Source organism: Geotrypetes seraphini, chromosome 5 (assembly GCF_902459505.1).
Source record: "Geotrypetes seraphini chromosome 5, aGeoSer1.1, whole genome shotgun sequence".
Classification (NCBI taxonomy): domain Eukaryota; kingdom Metazoa; phylum Chordata; class Amphibia; order Gymnophiona; family Dermophiidae; genus Geotrypetes; species Geotrypetes seraphini.
In genome coordinates this window covers 16,233,707-16,252,217 of record NC_047088.1, presented here as the reverse complement: position 1 = coordinate 16,252,217, position 18,511 = coordinate 16,233,707, and the positions used below count along the sequence as shown (strand labels likewise).

Genomic DNA, 18,511 nt, shown 5'->3' with positions numbered 1-18,511 from the left:
GCTTTCGTCTGCTGGTAACGATACATTAGAAGGAGGAGTGCAGGGTTCCGGTTTTGATCTTTTGTTACTTCCTGTACCGGACCCTCCAGCTTTCTGTTCTCCTTTATTTTGTTTATTAGATGCCATCTCTAGATGATATTTAGTCTTTTTTCCTGTTTGAGTTTAATTATTTTGTAGTATTTCTATAATTTGGCTTGTGTATGCACGGAGCTATTCACTCACCCAACCATCTGAGTTTGCGTCCAAGCCACGCCCCGATGTGACCAGGTCTATGAAGGGGTGCTTCGTCTGCATCCTCCCTTGTATCTTCCATTCCCTTCGTAAAGTCTTAAAATCATGAATTTTTCTGGTCACTATTGTCTCCAAATGGTGTGTTTTGGAGCTTATGCTCTTTTGTGCAGGGAACTCTTGCTTTGTATTATGGACATGGGTGTTTTCCTCCGTGCTGTTACCTTCCTTCTTGCCGAAGGTGGTCTCAGCTTTCCAAGTCCACCAGGAGGTTAGGTTGTCTGCATTTCATCCAACAGGTTTGGAGTGCAAAGATCAGATCATATGGGAATTAGATGACCGGAATTAGATGACCGGAGGGTCTTGCTCCTTTATTTGGTAGGTCGGTGTCCAAGTCATCGATCACTCGATGCAAAGATCAGATCATATGGGAATTAGATGACCGGAATTAGATGACCGGAGGGTCTTGCTCCTTTATTTGGTAGGTCGGTGTCCAAGTCATCGATCACTCGATGGATTAAAATATCCATTTCCGCAACTTCAGCCACCGATCTTGCTTAAAGCCCATGCAGCAAGAAGGATGGCTGCGTCATGGGGAGTCTTGCGCGATTCATCCTAATGAATTTTGCAGGGGTGGTTTCTTGGTCCTCTCTTCATACTTTTGCCCGGTTTTACTGAGTTGTTGTGGCATTGCGTTCTGATGCCATTTTCAGGGCCTCAGGTATGAGAGCAGGCTCTTCTGGCTTCCATAGCTTTGGTACGTCACCTAGCGTATGGAATCCGGAAGGAACGTAACAGAATGGAAGATTAGTTTTATACCTTCAGTAATTTTCTTCAGTAATTTTCTTTCTGTTAGTCCCTGGAGGATTCCATACGACCCACGCACTCTGTCTTCATTCAGTTGTTTGGAGTAGCCTGCTCCTTTCTGCCTCGGTCACTTTCACTATAGGTTTGAAGCTTTTCCAGCCAGTTGGCAGATCTTGTGGGGAGTTTCTGAGAGTATACATATTACCGAAGGCCTTTCTTGGGGTACTCACTGCAGGTTAGTGCTACATTGTTCCTCAATGTTTTTCTGAGTTGCCTTTGTGCCTGTTATCACTTGTTAATATTTTATAGAGCAAATCAGTTCATGAATTACTTTTATTGATGAGGATTCTCTCCCATATCCCCTTGTCCTGGATTTGCAGGTATGTACTTGGCTTTGGGACTTAACTGGGATTGTTTACTAACTCTCAGGCTAAGGGGGTGGAGCAAGTGTAAAGAAAAGATGTAGATTCTGTTAACATCCGGACTGCGGGTTGAAATTGAATACCTAGCGTATGGAATCCTCCAGAGACTAACAGAAAGAAGATTATCGAAGGTATAAAAATATTCTAATCCTGTATTCTGTAATGGAATGTAAATGTAAAATTGATGAGAAAAAAAAGCAAACTGTATTACGAAAAAAAAAAAAATATCACTAGCTTTGGACATATGAACTTTTATCCTTTTTATTTTTGCCTTCCTTCCAAATAGGATACTTTGCTAGCAGAATTGCTTCAGATCCAGAAAGAGCATATAGTGACATATCATGAACATGATTCTCTTCTGGACCATAAAGAAGAAGAGGAGTTAACAGAGGAAGAGAGGAAGACAGCTTGGGCAGAATATGAGGCAGAAAAGAAGGTAAGTTTTTATTTAACTCTAAATGATCATGAATATGTCTACAAAATAAACCTAACTTTTAGTACTGTCTGGTTATATATATTTTTTCCTACTGCGGGGAGAAGTTATACCTGTCATAGGTTTTACTTGTATTACTGAGGGCGTAGGCAGCGGAACATTTTTTTGTTTAGGAGGGCCTGAAAGCTCTACCCTGCCCCCGTCCCTATAATAGTACTAATTGTAATACAATTTTTTTCCATTCATTTTTCATATATACATACAGTGGTGCCTCGCATAACGAACGCCTCGCACAGCGAACGCTTCACACAACGAACTTTATGTCTTGCTCCCTACAACGAACTTCGTTTCACACAACGAAGTCGCCCGAGCTGCATCCTTCCGCGCAGGCACTGCGCTTAACTGCCCTCTCTCCGCCTGGCTCCCTCTTGCCCCCCCGACTCCCCGACACGATCGGGGCAAAAAGGAGCCCAAGCCCTCTTGCCCCGCCGATTCCCCAACTCCCCGACAATATCGGGCCAGGAGGGAGCCCAAGTCCTCCTGGCCACGGCGACCCCCTAACCCCACCCTGCACTACATTACGGGCAGGAGGGATCCCAGGCCCTCCTGCCCTCGACGCAAACCCTCCCTCCCCCCAACGACCGCCCCCCCCAAGAACCTCCGACCGCCCCCCCAGCCGACCCGCGACCCCCCTGGCCGACCCCCACGACACCCCCAACCCCCTTCCCCGTACCTTTCTGTAGTTGGCCGGACAGACGGGAGCCAAACCCGCCTGTCCGGCAGGCAGCCAACGACGGAATGAGGCCGGATTGGCCCATCCGTCCCAAAGCTCCGCCTACTGGTGGGGCCTAAGGCGCCTGGGCCAATCAGAATAGGCCCGGGAGCCTTAGGTCCCTCCTGGGGGCGGGGCCTGCGGCACATCGGCCCAACCCGACCATGTGCCCCAGGCCCTGCCCCCAGGAGGGACCTAAGGCTCCCGGGCCTATGCTGATTGGCCCAGGCGCCTTAGGCCCCACCAGTAGGCGGAGCTTTGGGACGGATGGGCCAATCCGGCCTCATTCCGTCGTTGGCTGCCTGCCGGACAGGCGGGTTTGGCTCCCGTCTGTCTGGCCAACTACAGAAAGGTACGGGGAAGGGGGTTGGGAGTGTCGTGGGGGTCGGCCAGGGGGGTCGCGGGTCGGCTGGAGGGGCGGTCGGAGGTTCTTGGGGGGGGGGCGGTCGTTGGGGGGAGGGGGGGTTTGCGTCGAGGGCAGGAGGGCCTGGGATCCCTCCTGCCCGTAATGTAGTGCAGGGTGGGGTTAGGGGGTCGCCGTGGCCAGGAGGACTTGGGCTCCCTCCTGGCCCGATATTGTCGGGGAGTGGGGGAATCGGCGGGGCAAGAGGGCTTGGGCTCCCTTTTGCCCCGATCGTGTCGGGGAGTCGGGGGGGCAAGAGGGCTTGAGCTCCCTTTTGCCCCGATCGTGTCGGGGAGTCGGGGGGGCAAGAGGGCTTGAGCTCCCTCTTGCCCCGATCGTGTCGGGGAGTCGGGGGGGCAAGAGGGCTTGAGCTCCCTCTTGCCCCGATCGTGTCGGGGGTGCCAGGGACCACACGGAGTCACCCACCGTACCACCCGATTCGGGTAAGCGCAGGTATCGGTGGGTGGCTTATTTGCGGGGGGGGGGCCTTATTTTACATTTTTTTCTAAAAAGGGGGGGCTGTCTTATTTGATGGCCCTGCCTTATCATCGGGGAAACACGGTAGAAAAAAAAAAAAAATGAACAGTTAAGTCCCAGTTTTTGCCGCTGAGACTCTGCCCTCTCTCACTGTAAAATTAGACTCTACTTAGTCTGTCTTTAAATTTAAAAAATGTGTGTTGTTTTAAAAAACAATTATGTTTTAGATGTATCTAAATAAAAATAATAACCAAAAATTTATCTTTTTTTATGTCATCTTAGCATATTTTATGCTACAGAACGAATTATTTTTTTTAACATGTATTGTTATGGGAAAACGCGTTTCACATAACGAACTTTTCGCATAACAAACTTGCTCCTGGAACGAATTAAGTTCGTTGTGTGAGGCACCACTGTACACCGTAATCTTATTAAGAACACGTGGAAGGGCATAATCGAAAGGGATGTCTAAGTCCGTTTATGTCCACATTTTCATCCAACTTTTCGTCCGAGTCCAAAACACCTAGAACAAGCCCTGTTGGACATGGGAGGGGTCTGCAAAGTGATGGACTGCACACCCAGACATGGCACCTAAATAGTGGAGTACCTTACAGGGCACTGCTGTGAACTTCACAAAAAGGGTGCCATGTCTTCTCCTTCCTACAGCTCCCTTATAGGTTACGGTGAGCCCCCCAAACCACCTCCAGAATCCCCTAGACCCACTTATCTATCATCCCAATAGCCCTTATGGCTACAGGAGCCACTTATATGCTAGTAAAAAAGGGTTTTGGGGGTGTATAGGGGAGTGCACATGTTTAAGTATAAATGCAGTGATTACAGGGGCTTATGGGCATGGGTCCTCCTCTCTATGGGTCCATAACCCACCCCCAAGACGACTTAAGCTGCCTCTGTGCTGGACGACTAGGCTTTCATATGCCAGGGCCAGGTGATGATGGTCTGTAGACTGAATTTTAAAGATGTGATTAATATTTTTATGGGGGTGGGGGGGGTCGGTGATCACTGGGGTAGTGTGTGGGGGTCTGTGTTATGTGTTTTCAGTGCTTATCTGATGACTTCAGGTGGTTTTTTGTAACTTAAACCATGTTATACATGGTCTAAGTCACAATGTCCAAGTTCCGTCGATCGTGGGCTGTATAACTTTTGGTTTTACATGCTGTACGACTAAGTCTGAGCCGGCCCATGTCCCACCCAACTCCCGCCCATGATACTCCTCCCGAAACGCCCTGTTTAGCTTTGGTCATTCAGTGGCACTATGAAGGCCTAGGTTGTTTAGAAATACGTCCAAAATTCGTTTTTAGTATCATCACTTGGACATTTTTAGTATTGTCATTTGGACGTATTTCTCTTTCGATTATGAGCTCCATAATGGTTAAACCACAAAATTAAACTACACAGAGCACACTGTATGATTCTAAACATTCCCAATCACACAACTGGGTAAGATTCTGACAAAAAAGTCCCAAAAATTCCTGAACAAATCAGCAAACAAGAAAAAGGGAGTTTAGGTGAATATAATCCTTTAAACCAAGAAGGTGCTCAGAACCAACAAATGGTAAGAAAATCACAAAACCGGGGCAAACTCCTGTAAGTGTTTTCAGTAGTCTATCACTGCACCATCTTCAGTCAGTAGAAAGGTTTAAACTGTGTCTTTAACCCTTTCAGGACCAAGGGACATATTTGTCCCATAACTTTAAAATCCTATAAATTTTGATTGGGATAGTCTACAGTTCTAAATTTGATATGTACGGATTCCATATGATACTGCCTTTATGTAAACAAACTGGTTCTGACATTCATTCATTAGCGTCGTTGCTAGATTGACGAGAAGATTCACTTGCCACACTGTCCATAAGCCAGAAGTGTGATTTTTTTAAATAAAAATAATGATATTTCACAAAAAAAATCAATTTTTTGGCATCTGCAAGACCTTTTTACCATAAAAATGTTGTCAAAACCACAAAAATTGGCCTACGATCCTTATGGTCCTGAAAGGGTTAAAGTGTCCATTTCTTTATAAAACAGCAAACTCCAATAAGTTAAAGTGCAAGTTGTTTTTAGAAAACAACTTGAAATAAAGGTGAGGTAGTTGGGAAGTTTTCTCACTCCAGGGGGTCCTGATGTGTTTCGCCAGTGGCTTCCTCAGAGAACCCTCTCGCGCTGGCTGTAACAGATGAGTAAAACTCCTTCCTAACAAAAGAAGATAGAAAACACCATTCATAATGTAAAACAGTTAAATGCTTCAAACAATCTCCCAATGCTACCAGTGAAAACCTCACTCTTCGCCCGTAATTACTTCACTTCCTGTTGATGTCACTTTCAGCTGGTCTTCCAGTATAACAACTTTCCTAAGTGTCAATCTTCAGTGAAGAAACACCCACCATTCCACTTCACAATTCAATCCTGTTGGAACCACTGTCTGCCAATGGAAAATCCATGACTGCTCTTTCTTCCTTAACAGGGCCTGCTTATTCCCTAAAGTCCCTGCATATTCACCTAAAGTCCCTTTTTCTTGTTTGCTTCTAAACATTGCCTTATTTCCATTTCCTATTTATAATTTTTTATGAATACAGTTACAAGACTACTTGATTCTACAAAAGGCAACAAAAAAATTTATTTCTACCTTTTGTCGTTTCTGCTTTAATCATCTTCTCTTCGTTTTGTCTATACAGTGTTTGTCCTCTCTCCCTTCCATGCAACATCTGCCATCTCTCTTTGCCCCTTCCATCCAGCCTCTGCCTCTATCTCTACCCCATCTACTGTCCACCCTCCCTCTGCCCCTTCCATCCACTGTCCACCCTCTCTGCCCTTTCCATATAGTGTCCGCCCTCTCTCTTCCATACAGTATCTTCCCTCTTTCTATGTCCCTTCAATAAACTGTATATCCTCTGCCCCTTCTCTCCTTTGTACATGATTCATTTCAGCTTCACCCCCTCTCCATTTTTCTGTCTCCACCCCATCCCCTATGCTCTGGCATCTCTCTCTTCTCCTTTCCTTCCTTCCTTCCCACTCCACTCCATGGTCTGGCATCTTTATTTCCTTCCCTTTCCCCATGCCCTGGCATCTCTCTCCTCTCTTTCCTTTCCCTCTGGTCTGGCATTTGTCTTCTTAGTTTCCCTTCCCTCCCCCATGCCTTGGCATCTCTCTCCTCTCCTTCCTTTCTCTCCCTCCCCCTTCCTTCCTTTCCCCTGGTTTGGCATCTGTCTCCTTCCCTCCCCCCATGCCCTGGCATCCTTCCCTCCTCCTCTATGATCTGGTATCTCCTTTCCCTCCCTCCCATGGACTTGGCATCTCTCGTTCCGCTCCTCTCCCTTCCCTGGTCTTCCTTCTCCCTCTCCCCAATTGGGTGCAACAGCAGCAGCATTTCTCCCTCCCCCCTCATATGGTCTTCCTTCTACCTCTTTTTCCCTCTCTCTCCCCAATTGGGTGCAACAGCAGCATTTCTCTTCCCCTCCCCCCTCCTAGTCTTCCTTCTCCCTCTTTCCCTCTCTCTCCCCAATTGGGTGCTGCTGCAGCATTTCTCTCCCCCCACCCAGTCTTCCTTCTCCCTCTCTCTCCCGCTGCAGCAGCTTTCCCCCCGCGGTCTCACACAGCCGTCAGCAGTGCAGCATTCACAACTCACTGCTTCTGCTTGCATAGGGCCTTCCTTACTGCTGGGTCCCATCTACTTTGTTTCTGCGAAGGCAGGACCTGGCAGCGAGGAAGGCCTGAAGTAAGAAGGAGCAGCGAGTTGAAGCCTCCCTCCCTGCCCTTTCTCCTGCCGACGCTTCTGTAGCCAGCAAGCGACTTCACCCATGCTCCAGTGCTCTTACGCTATGCTTGCATGCTTCTCTTCTCCTCCCTCCCCCCTCATGACGTAACCTCCGGTTTCATCGGAGAAGAGTTGGGAAGCCAGCAAGCACAGCGTTAGAGCCCCGGAACATGGGGAAAGTCACTAGCTGGCTACGGTGGGACATAGGACTGCTACCCTGCTTGCTCCCCCCTAATGCCGGGCAATTTTTGGGGAGGCCACGGCCCCTATGACCCCCTCCCCCATTCCGATGCCAGTGACTGAGGGGCTCTTGCAAAAAGATATACGGTAGAGCCAGCACAACACACTAGATTCTACCACATAATAATTAAAAAAAACATATCCCACAGCAATGCTATCAATGAGTATGCAAATTACTGTCATATTAAAGCATAGCGGTAACCCACAGCTCATTGCTAAATGTCACCTTTCCTGTCAGTGCCTGAACAATAATTGGCTCAGGCACTAACAGGAAGGATAGCATTAAAAAAAATATCACCAGGCCTGCATTGACCCTGAGTTCCTCCCTCACCCTCTCCTCCTACACTGTTGCCCCTAATTTTAAATAAAAAGCTCCAGTAGTCTAGTGGCCCCTCTCCTCCCTCCTTCCACCTCTTTCCCTAAAATGCCCCCCTCCTCCAACATTAAACATTCCTGGTGATCTAATTGCCCCCTTCTCTCCCTCTTGTCTGTTCCCTCTGACCTGCCCCATCTCAGTATTAAACATCCCTAAAAGTCTAGTGGCCCCCATACCTCCCCCTAACCAGAGCCCCTATCCCTGGTTCAATAAAAAAGAAGAAATCCTTGCTGTCTAGTGACATGCCAGACCTGTACCTTTAAGACCAGTGTACTATACTGTGATGTCATCAGTGACTTATTTTATCTCACAACTAGCTTTTTGTGCTTTCTTACATCTACATATATAAAATACACAGTATCTGGGAAAAATGGGATCCCTTACATAGTTTCAAAATACTTTGAATTATTTTAACATTTAGTATAACCTTTGAAAATACATCAGTGTAATTTTTTTTCCTTAAGTTAATTTATAATGCATGGGGTAGACTCAGGGGATGCCTAAATAGAAAGAGGATGGAAACACAAAATGGCTGATATGTTATCTGAAAACATACTTGTTTGACACATTCCTCTCTGCAGAATAACTCTGCCTACTCTCCAAACCTGGCACCGACAACTATCCTTGCCATCTTGCCTGTTCCTTAATCTAATGGCAAACTTGTAACTATATTCTCCCTGCAACTGTACCCAGTCTTACTCTATGATATTGTATGTCTTCATCCCTTGGCCTGTCTGGCCCCCAAAGCAGCATCTTGTAACAATATAATCTTCCTCTACAATGTAATGTAACTTTCCCCATGTCCCTGCCTGGTCCTCTTTCTTATAAATCGCCTTGAACCTCTACTGGGTAAATGTGATTCAGAAATTCTGATTAGATTAGATTATTTTGAGCAGGAATAGTAGGAACTGAAAACAATGCCAGACAGACTTCTATAGTCTTTGTCCTGCAAATGACAAGAGATTAAAAAAATTAGCCAGATCCAGCATGGGTGAACTGAGGCCAAAGACATCCTAAAACTATACTGAAAGTGCACTGAAGCTCCCTCCCTCAAGACTGAACCTCTCCCGAGTGCTGCACTTCGCAGGGCAGCGGGCCCTGCCTTTTCTGCCCCCTCCCGCAAGACACTACCCCTCCCAAGTGCTGCTGCACTTCTTTGCAGGGCAGCCGGCCCTGCACGCTCCACTTGGCTGACACGAAGCCTTACCTCCAACGTCAGCTCTGATGTCTGGTGAAGACTTCCGGGTCGGCTACCTGTAGCATGATGGAAGCGCTGCATGCTGCAGGTGGGCAGCAAAAGATGAGCCACTCGGCTCGAGCTGCCTCCAAACACCGCGTGATCCCCGAGACCAAGAGGGGCGTCCCCACGGGATCCCTGTAACCTGAAGGGGGAACCCGCGGGATCCCCATCGTCCCCATTCCCATGCATCTCTCTATCTTGTTCCTCATTTTTCTTTGAATCATTCTAATAAGCCTACACGTAGAGTTCATTTGTTTGCATACCCTTCTTTTAAAATATGTTGTTATAAGAGGTTTCTTGAGAGAACCCTCTCTTTTCAGGCCGCTAAATTGAATGTTTGGTTTGGAAAAATCATGCTAGGACCTTTTTATTTCTGTTTTAGAAAATTATTAAAGACACAACTATTTGATAAATTTGTATCCTAATGTACTCTTTGCTTTTAAAATAATTAAGTATTTCTTGTATTTTACAATTTGATGTATTTCTATTATGAATTGTATTTTTCACTGCATGTTCAGCTCTATTTGTTGTGAACTGCTTAGAACCATTTCTGGTCTGGCGGTATATAAGAATACATTATTATTATTATCAGTGTTCGTCAATCTTTTTACACCTATGGTCCGGCGGAAATAAAATAATTATTTTGTGGACCAGCACCGGTCCGCGGATCGGTGGTTGAAGAGCACTGGGCTAAGTTGTTGGCCAGATCCCGCCCCCATAATAGTACTAATTGTAACACTATTTTTTCCATTCATTTTTCATATATACATACAATTTAATCTTATTAACAACACATAATGGTTAACGACAAAATTAAACTACACAGTCATTCTCAACAGTCATTCCTACTAGAACAGATTACCTCTATGCAAATAAGGGACCACAAACTAAAATTACTAATATATTCAAAGGAAACCCTAAGATTCAAGACTCTCCATGCAGTACAACCCCAGAGAACAAGAAACAAATACATTTCTTCCTGAACAGTACAAAATATAGACAGCAGAGGAAAATGCTCAAAATTGACACAATTAAATCACTAAATTGAAAATAAAACCATTCCCCCTATCTTTGTTTTCTTCCTCCCTCCATGTGCCATCCCTTCATCACGGCAGTTGGATGAGGCTAGGTGTCCTGCCCTCTCTTGTTTACAAACAAAGCTTGAGAAAGCCAGCTGTCTCTTGTCTTCTTCTCCCTCTGCAAGAAACATACCTGCGCTCCCACCTGGCCATTTTATGCTGCCCATGGCCGGCTCCCTCTTCCTCACTGCCTGCGGCTGGCTTCCTCTTCCTCATGGCCAGAACATGCCTTGGAACTGAGGAGATCAGTGCACAAAGCTACGTGCAGCAGTTCCTCGCGCGTCCCACGCATCATCCAGAAGCTTTTCCTCTGACATTGTGACATCATACAGAAGGCTGCCGATTCAGGCGCAGGACGCGCATAGGAGCCTCTGCCGCCCGCAGCTTTGTACACTGATCTCCTCAGGCCCAAGGCACGTTCCGGCCGTGGACTGCAGGAAATTTCTGCGGACCAGCAGCTGAAGAACACTGTATTAGATCATTTTATTGTTGCATACTGCGAGTGGGGCTGCTGTACAGTTTAGGGGGGAAGGGAAGGCATTTTGACTGGTAAATTGAATACTGTCAGCAATACTTGGAGTCTTGGTTATAATCATATAATCCCCATCATATGGTTGGCATAGTGGTGACTTCACAACCAGAACTTCAACATGGGTGACTGGGGCCTGCACAGAGAGGTGGGTACAACTCTGGCCACCTTGTTGGGCAGTCTGGATGGACTGTGAGGGTCTTTTTCTGCCATCATGTACTGTGTTCAAAGTAACCTGCTTCAGTCATGACACATTGACAAAGTCTTTGATGTCACTGAGCTGTTAGCTCCATTAATTCTAATTAAGAGCTCAATTGTTTTGCAAACTTGATGTGCTGGGGCTCCATCTTGTTGAAAAATAAAATACTCAGACATGTCTTGAATTTCAGCCAGAATTTTCTACTGCAGTAAGACATTTTTGGCCTATTTGTAAAATTGCTGGGAGTCCTGTTTTATTCCAAATAACATTTATATATATGTTCATTTAACTGTTGTACATGATTGCTTCAAATTTATGGTTCAAAGGCAGCAACTAACACAAAGAAAAACGTATCTGCTAGTTCCAGTGAACTTACACTGAAGTGAGAGAGAATTTGTTTGACATCACCATTAAGGCTTTCTCTGTATTAGCTAACTCATGAAAGAGGCTTTTATTTTCAGAAAAGTAGATTATAGTGTTAAGTTAGATTGCACACCTTATGTTGCAGTTCCCTGTCACAAAGCATGTGTGAACTTTGAACTGGTAAAGGCTCATTTAGCTTTGGGATACCTGATTCAGCCTCAGGCTTTGAGCTTACAGATCGCTCTTTCCAAAACTGATCTGAAAGTCTGAATTTGTTTTCAGGGGATATCCCTGGATTTCTAAATGTGCCTTGTGTTCAGTATGTGGATAATTTTATAAAGATTCTATTACATGTAAAACCTGTTTTTTTTTACAAATTGAAAAGGCTTTTTTAAATAAAATTATGTGGGGTATTCATATGTGGGGGCTTCATTTTGAGGGCCTATTTTATAAAGGTTCGAGCATCTCTGTGGCCTTTATAAAATAAGTTGACTTTTGACCAAGGTGCTCTCTCATAACTCCACTCATGTCTCAAAGCTTCAGAGATTACTTTAAAGCATCTGATTGTAAGATTGAACTGATAAACACTGATGAAACACTTGTGATGAAAAAGTTTAGATATGTTTTCCCTAGTTTTTATCCAGTAAAAACTACATACTTAGTAGTTTCTTACCCTCTCTTGGCTTGTATCCTCAACTCACTTTTTGTGCCTTTTCTACATTGATGTCTCCTAAATGGCAGAAATATACATATTTAAATCCACCATAAAAGGTACCTAACAGAAGTACTTGTGGTGTGAAAATTCTGATAACTACTGATTTTTTGTACCTCTAATTAGCTAGAAATTTAACATCTAAATTTCAATTTTATGATCACCTAAGAATAGAAGCCCTAGATATACTTCAGTGTTCCCAGACAGTTGCTGACTTTACTAGAGTGAAAAAATAAATGTAAATCATCAAAAGGGGTGAAAAAAACCCCCAACCCAAAACAGATTGTTAACCCATTTTTAGATTAAAATGTAAAACTGAGTAACTTCTTTACACACACAGTGGTGTTTTTGTGTGCCACCGATCTATTTCCCGAGTGTGAAAACATTTAAAGCTTTTAAATTAACATACAGTACAGGGCTGTTGACCTAGTAGAAAGGAATAAATAGGATGTGTCTGGGTGTTAGGGGGTTGTAGAATAGCATTATAAAAATAAATAAAAAGCTTGCTTTGGTTTTACTGCAATTTGATAGTGGCGTACACTCATGAGAGGCAAATTTACCCAAGTAACTAATTTCTTATTCTAGTTTTTCTAGCTAAGGTTTGACCATCAGAGAGCAGCTTACAGGTGGTAGCCTCCAGATAAAACAAGCAGGAACTGCATAAAGAATGGGCCATGGCACTTTTGTTCTTTAAATATACAAACTTCACAGTCTCTGACACTTCCACACTCCTAGGCTACCTGTTGAAAATGCAATGCAGAGTGAAACCAGGAATTTCTAAAAAGGCTCTCTTTGGTTGTTCTAAAGTACTGTCTGCTGCATCTTCAGTTATTACAGATTAACATTTGCTGCCTATTTACTCCTGACTAAAATATGATAAAAATTATAATAATTAACATTTCTAAGGACAGAATATATTTAGCATGTACAAAGACAGCGCTTTTATGTGTTGCTGTGGTGGAATAAGATCTTCATTTTATAATCTTACTACATTTCTGGATTCAGTATTCATAACTTTTAATGGTCTGATAAATTTAAAATCTGGAATTTTACCTAGACCATTGGAAAATGTACATTGTTTTAACCCTAATTACTTATTTTTTTTCTTTTTAAGGGTTTGACTATGCGCCTAAATATGCCACCTGGGACTACTCAACCTCAACCCAATTTTAACTCTCCATCTCCATATATGCCCTTAAACTTAGGAGCATTGTCTTCACTGAGTAATCAACAGCTTGAGGTAGGTATTGAACTCCAAATGGTTCAATAGATCTTTAGTGTTCGTTGTAGTTCAGAGTCCTAACATTATAATTAACGTAATTTGTCAAGGAAAGTACAGAACAGCCCAGTTAATGCCCATTACATGCCCTATAAAGTACTTTTCATATCTGCATGTGTTGTGACATGTAGTACTGTGCTAAGATAGTGTGAAGGAGAATGTGACTTTTGGAAGTTCCTTCTTACTACTGTAATGCTAGATCAGTTTGTAATAAAACACGGATTTTTCATGATCTACTTCTTGACAATGATGTGAGTCTTTTGTTTATAACTTGAGACCTGGCTAACCTTAAATGACTCATTTACTCGGAAAGAACTGTGTCTTCCTGGCTTTTCTGGCTATTTTTCATCTAGGGTGGGAAAACGGGGTGGGGGTTTTGCCTTAATCTATAAATCTTTTTTAGATATAAGTCTATATGAAGAAAACTGCAGTCCTAATTTAGAATATATGATTCTCACTGTGAATGACGAATTGCATACTCATCCTTTCGGCATTCTTCTCTTCTACCGTCCACCTGTAGCCTGCAATAAGTCTGAGAATTTTTCTGAGGTCATTTTAAAACAGCACTAAGATTTCCTAGGCTTCTATTAATTGGTGATGTTAATCTCCACCTAGAGAAATAACACTGAAATTTCTAATTTCAAATGCTGTTATTCACGAACATGGTCACACATTAGATATTTCTTACACAGATTCAAATTGCTTTAGATCTGCTATTTCAGTTATTGATTGGTTTAAACAGCCATGGACTGACCATTTGATGGGCCACTTTAGAATTCCTATTTTTTAAAATCTAAAATTCAGAATTGCTCCTTGAAAAAAGATATCAAAATAAAAAGTAAAATTAATGCTGATAATTTTTTAAAAAATTGAGCCATGTTTTACCAGAGTCTCCCTCTGAGCACGATGCCGATTCTATTCTAAAAATCTAGTTTGAAAACTCTCACGAAATCTTTAAGTTTCCAAGTTTTATTAAAATTTGTTGAAACGCTATCATAAATTCTAAGCGTTTTACAATATTTAAAGCAAGGGGAAGAGACTTACAAAGGCATATCGACAAGACAAATTATGGACTGGACATGAAAACAATGGGTAAGTAATGATAAAATACAATAATTACAAGAAAAGGATACACAGAAGGGGAAGAATACGAGGAGAGGGGAGTGGAAGGTCTTCTTTGTTAAATAAAAGATCCTTTTTTTATATTTTGAAAGAGGCTGAAAATAGAGAGCATTTAAAGAAAAAGAAAGTAAAAAATTTAAGAGTGAAGAGGAAGAGAATATTACTCAAAAGCGTCTTTGAAAATGAAACACTTTAGTCCGCCTTTGAATTTATCTAAGTTCTTTTCGGCCCTCAGGGTATTTGGTAGGGAATTCCAGATTGTGGGGGCTGTAACCAGAAAGGAGGTGGTTCGACAAGTGCCGATAATTTTTAAGGAGGGGATATGGAGAAGATGTTGGGAAGTTGATCTCAAGGCTCTAAGGCAGATGTGTCAAATTCTGGCCCACGGTGTCATACAATTTGGCCCGCCAGACAATTAAACATTTATGCCTGCCGGGAGGATGAGGCAGCCGGGAGCCAGGAGAGTGCAGGCGACCACAAGCGGCAGTAGAGAGTGTCGGGAGCACAGCGTCGCACAGTGTGGCAGCCACGAGACTTGCCTGCCAGAAGGCATCAGCTGTAGATTCACGTGCCAAGTTTGAGGCGCATGAATCTACAGCTGATGCCTTCCGGAGGGGAAGTCTCACGACCGCCACACTGTGCTACCAACGTTCTCTACTGCTGCTCGTGCTCCCAGCCTCCTCTCCCAACCTTCCCCATTATGGTCCAGCAATTCCTTGTCCCCTCTCCCTTTCCTTCCACCCCTATGGTGCAGCAGCATACTACTCCCCCCTTCCTCTCTCTCCCCCAGCCCCCCCAAAATTGCAGCTTCAATGTTCAGCAGGACAGTGGCTCAGAGAGGACAGCCTACTCTAGGAGACATAGCTACAGAAATCCCAATGCTGTGTGCCTTCCCAGATTGTGTAAGCAGCAAACTGCAGACCAGAAATAAAAGCTTGCTAAGTGTGTTGTACCGCCTATATAACCCATAAAGGAGCATGGAGACAAAAAAAGGAAAGATGCCAGACCTCCAGGGGAGAGAAGGGAAACGGAAGGAAAGGAGAGGACAGAGATGGAAGAAGGATGGTTAGCATGAAGAAAGAAGGAAAGGACAAATGGGCAGAAGACCCTGGCAAGCGAATTATCAGAAGACAACCAGAGCCTGAGACCAACAAAAGATAGAAAACTAATTTTATTTTCTGTTTTGTGATTACAATATGTCAGATTTGAAATGTGTATCCTGCCAGAGTTGGTGTTAGACAGCGAGCGTGAACTAGAACCTAACAGAGAGAGGAAAAGTTTTTTTTTTAAAATTCTGTTTACACCACAGAGCTGATGTGGGGTTGGAGATTTTGAACCCTATACTTCTACTAAAACTAAGCCTTAGTCACTTAGGGGTCCTTTTATTAAGGTGCGCACTAATTTGGTTAGTGTACCTTAATAAAAGGATCCCTAAGTATCTTAATTAAAAATTTGGCCTGCAACTTAGCCTTTTTTCACATTTCGGCCCCTTATGTGATTGAATTTGACACCCCTGCTCTAGGGGGATCATAGGGGATGAGGGCTCTATTAATGAAAGTAGGTTCGTTGGATTGTAGGGTTTTGAATATGAGGATAGCTATTTTGTAGATTATTCTGTGGGGAATTGGAAGCCAATGGGCTTTTTTAAGTAAAGGGGTAGTAACATGATCGTATTTCTTGGAATTAGTTATGACTTTTATGGCAGTGTTTTGGATTAGTTGAAGGCGTCTGATCTCTTTTTGACATAAACCTTTGTATAATGAATTGCAGTAGTCTATTTTTGAAATGATGAGAGAATGGATAAGAATATTTAAAGACTGTTGGTCCAGGATAGTTGCCAGAAATCTTATCATCCGTAACTTGTAGAAACAGTTTTTAACTACTGCAGAAATTTGAGGGCGATATGTTAACTTATTATCTATAAGTACACCCAGAATTTTTGTTGTACTGACCAGTTCGATTGAAGTGTTATTGATGGCCAAAGGTGCTATAAGTTGAGTATTCTCCTTCCAGGTAAAAAGAATACAATTAGTTTTAGAAATACTGAGAGCGCACATTTTCATTTAACCATAGCCTAATTTTATCTAGTTTTAAGTTGATACTGCTAATATCAGAAGTGTTAGATGGTAGAGAATGACACGGGGAAAAAATCTATCCCCGTCACTGCCCCGGCCCACCGTCCCCTTCACCGCCCTGTCACCGCCATTCCCTTCACCGCACCGTCACCGTCACTGCCATCCCCTTCACCGCCCCGTCACCGTCACTGCCATCCCCTTCACCGCCCCGTCACCGTCACTGCCATCCCATTCACCGCCCCGTCTCCGTCCCCGCAGCATCCATATAAGCCTCAGTACTGCAATATTTAGCTTATTCCTTCCTTATAAATCAAAGTTCTGACTGCTGAACTAGAGAAAGAGATGTTCAGCTGGCAGGGCTTTGTTTATAAATTTTTATCAACACAACTAATATACTACTTTATCCTAAAGCAAAAAAAGAAAATAAATAGAATTTTTTTTTACCTTTGTTGTCTGGTTTCTGCTTTCCTCATCTTCTCATTCAATTCCTTCCATCCACTGCGTATCTTCTCTGTGCTTCTTCCATTTGCTCTGTTACTGTGCCTCTACTTTCACCCCCCCCCCCCCCCAATTGGTCTGGCACCCATCTTCTTCCCTCCGCTCCCCCATCGTCTGGCATCTGTCTTCTTCCCTTCCAGCGTCTTCTCCCCACTCTGTCTTCCACATTTCCCTTCACGGTCTGTTACTCTTCACCTTCCTTCAATGTCTGTTCTATTCCTTTCCACCACCACCCTTCCCTCCCTCCTTCACCATCTGTTCCTTTCTACCACCCTTCAGCTCCTCTCGCGCGGTCTAGCTATCTATCTACCTCCCTCTTATTTTCGTGACATGTTACAATGTAATTTGTGCAAGCCGCTGGAGCCTGCGAGCTCGATCCCCAAACAATCTCGTTTCTGTGTTCCTATTTTCCCCATTTCTAATATCTCCCCTATGTATCTGGCATTACTCCCCCCCCCCCCGTGTTCATATACCATCCCCATGGCACATATGTCCCCTTTATGTCTCTGTCCCTATGCCCCCATGCACATAATTTCCCCTCTGTTTCTGTTACCTTCCTGTGTCCAGATTTCCCCTCTTTTCCTCTTCCACACCAATGTGTCTCTTCTCTTCAACCCCATCTAGCTTCTTTCCCTCTTTCTTCCCCTCCCTGCTTCCAGTATCTGGCTCACCTGCCTGTCCTCTCCTTTCTTTCCTGCTGTGGGTTTCTTTCTCTCCCTCTTCATCCCCTTGACCCAGAATCTCTGTCCCTTTCACTCCTTCCTAGTGTGAGCCGGGAACATGTGCGATCGCGTGGTCCAGCAGCCCTCTCCTGCCCGATTGCAGCTTTTTGTCATCTCCCTCCCTCCACCTCACCTTAGATGCCGAGTTTGCCGGCTTTCTTTTTCGCCCAGCCGCAAGCTGTTCAATCTTCTGCTCTGACGCAACCAGAAACAGGAAGTTGCAGCAGAGCAGAAGATTGAACAACTCGAGCAGCCGCGCGTGCACAGCTTTTTGAAAGTGTGCGGCTGGGCGAAAAAGAAAGCCGGAAAACTCTGCATCTAAGGTGAGGTGGAGGGAGGGAGATGGCGGAACGCTACGATCAGGCGGGTGGGGGTTGCTTGATTGCCTCACTGCAGAGACAAGACAATTCACCGCTCCAGGGGACGGTGAATGGCCTTGTCCCCGTCCCCTCAGGGACCCCTATTTTTTCTTTCCCCGTTTCGGCGGAACTTTGGAATAAGCCTGAAGTATCTTTATAGGGAAAGCAGGCAAGCTTAAATAAAATCCTTGCCTGTATAGGCAGCCTGTGTAATTAATTTTTTTTAAAATAAAGAAATTCTATCATATTTTCCTCATGAAAAGATTAACCGAACAGCACTATTTTGAATAGTTTGTAATTTTTTGAGTTGTTGGCAAGAGCAGCCTAGATAGCAGATGTTATAATAATCCAATTGTGTTAATAGTAAAACTTGGACTGTTAGTCTGAATTCATCAAGTGCAAAATAT

General features: G+C 44.0%; 1 protein-coding gene across 7 annotated transcripts in view; it reads left to right on the top strand.

The window, feature by feature from the left end:
• ATRX (ATRX chromatin remodeler) overlaps positions 1-18,511 on the top strand; it is a 643,287-nt gene that overhangs the window by 588,918 nt on the left and 35,858 nt on the right. For all 7 annotated transcript variants that reach the window (XM_033946347.1, XM_033946348.1, XM_033946345.1 and 4 more), the window contains 2 exons: positions 1,744-1,893; positions 13,164-13,289. In XM_033946347.1, coding sequence (XP_033802238.1) covers positions 1,744-1,893; positions 13,164-13,289 — 276 coding nt within the window. The remainder of the gene's footprint in view (positions 1-1,743; positions 1,894-13,163; positions 13,290-18,511) is intronic.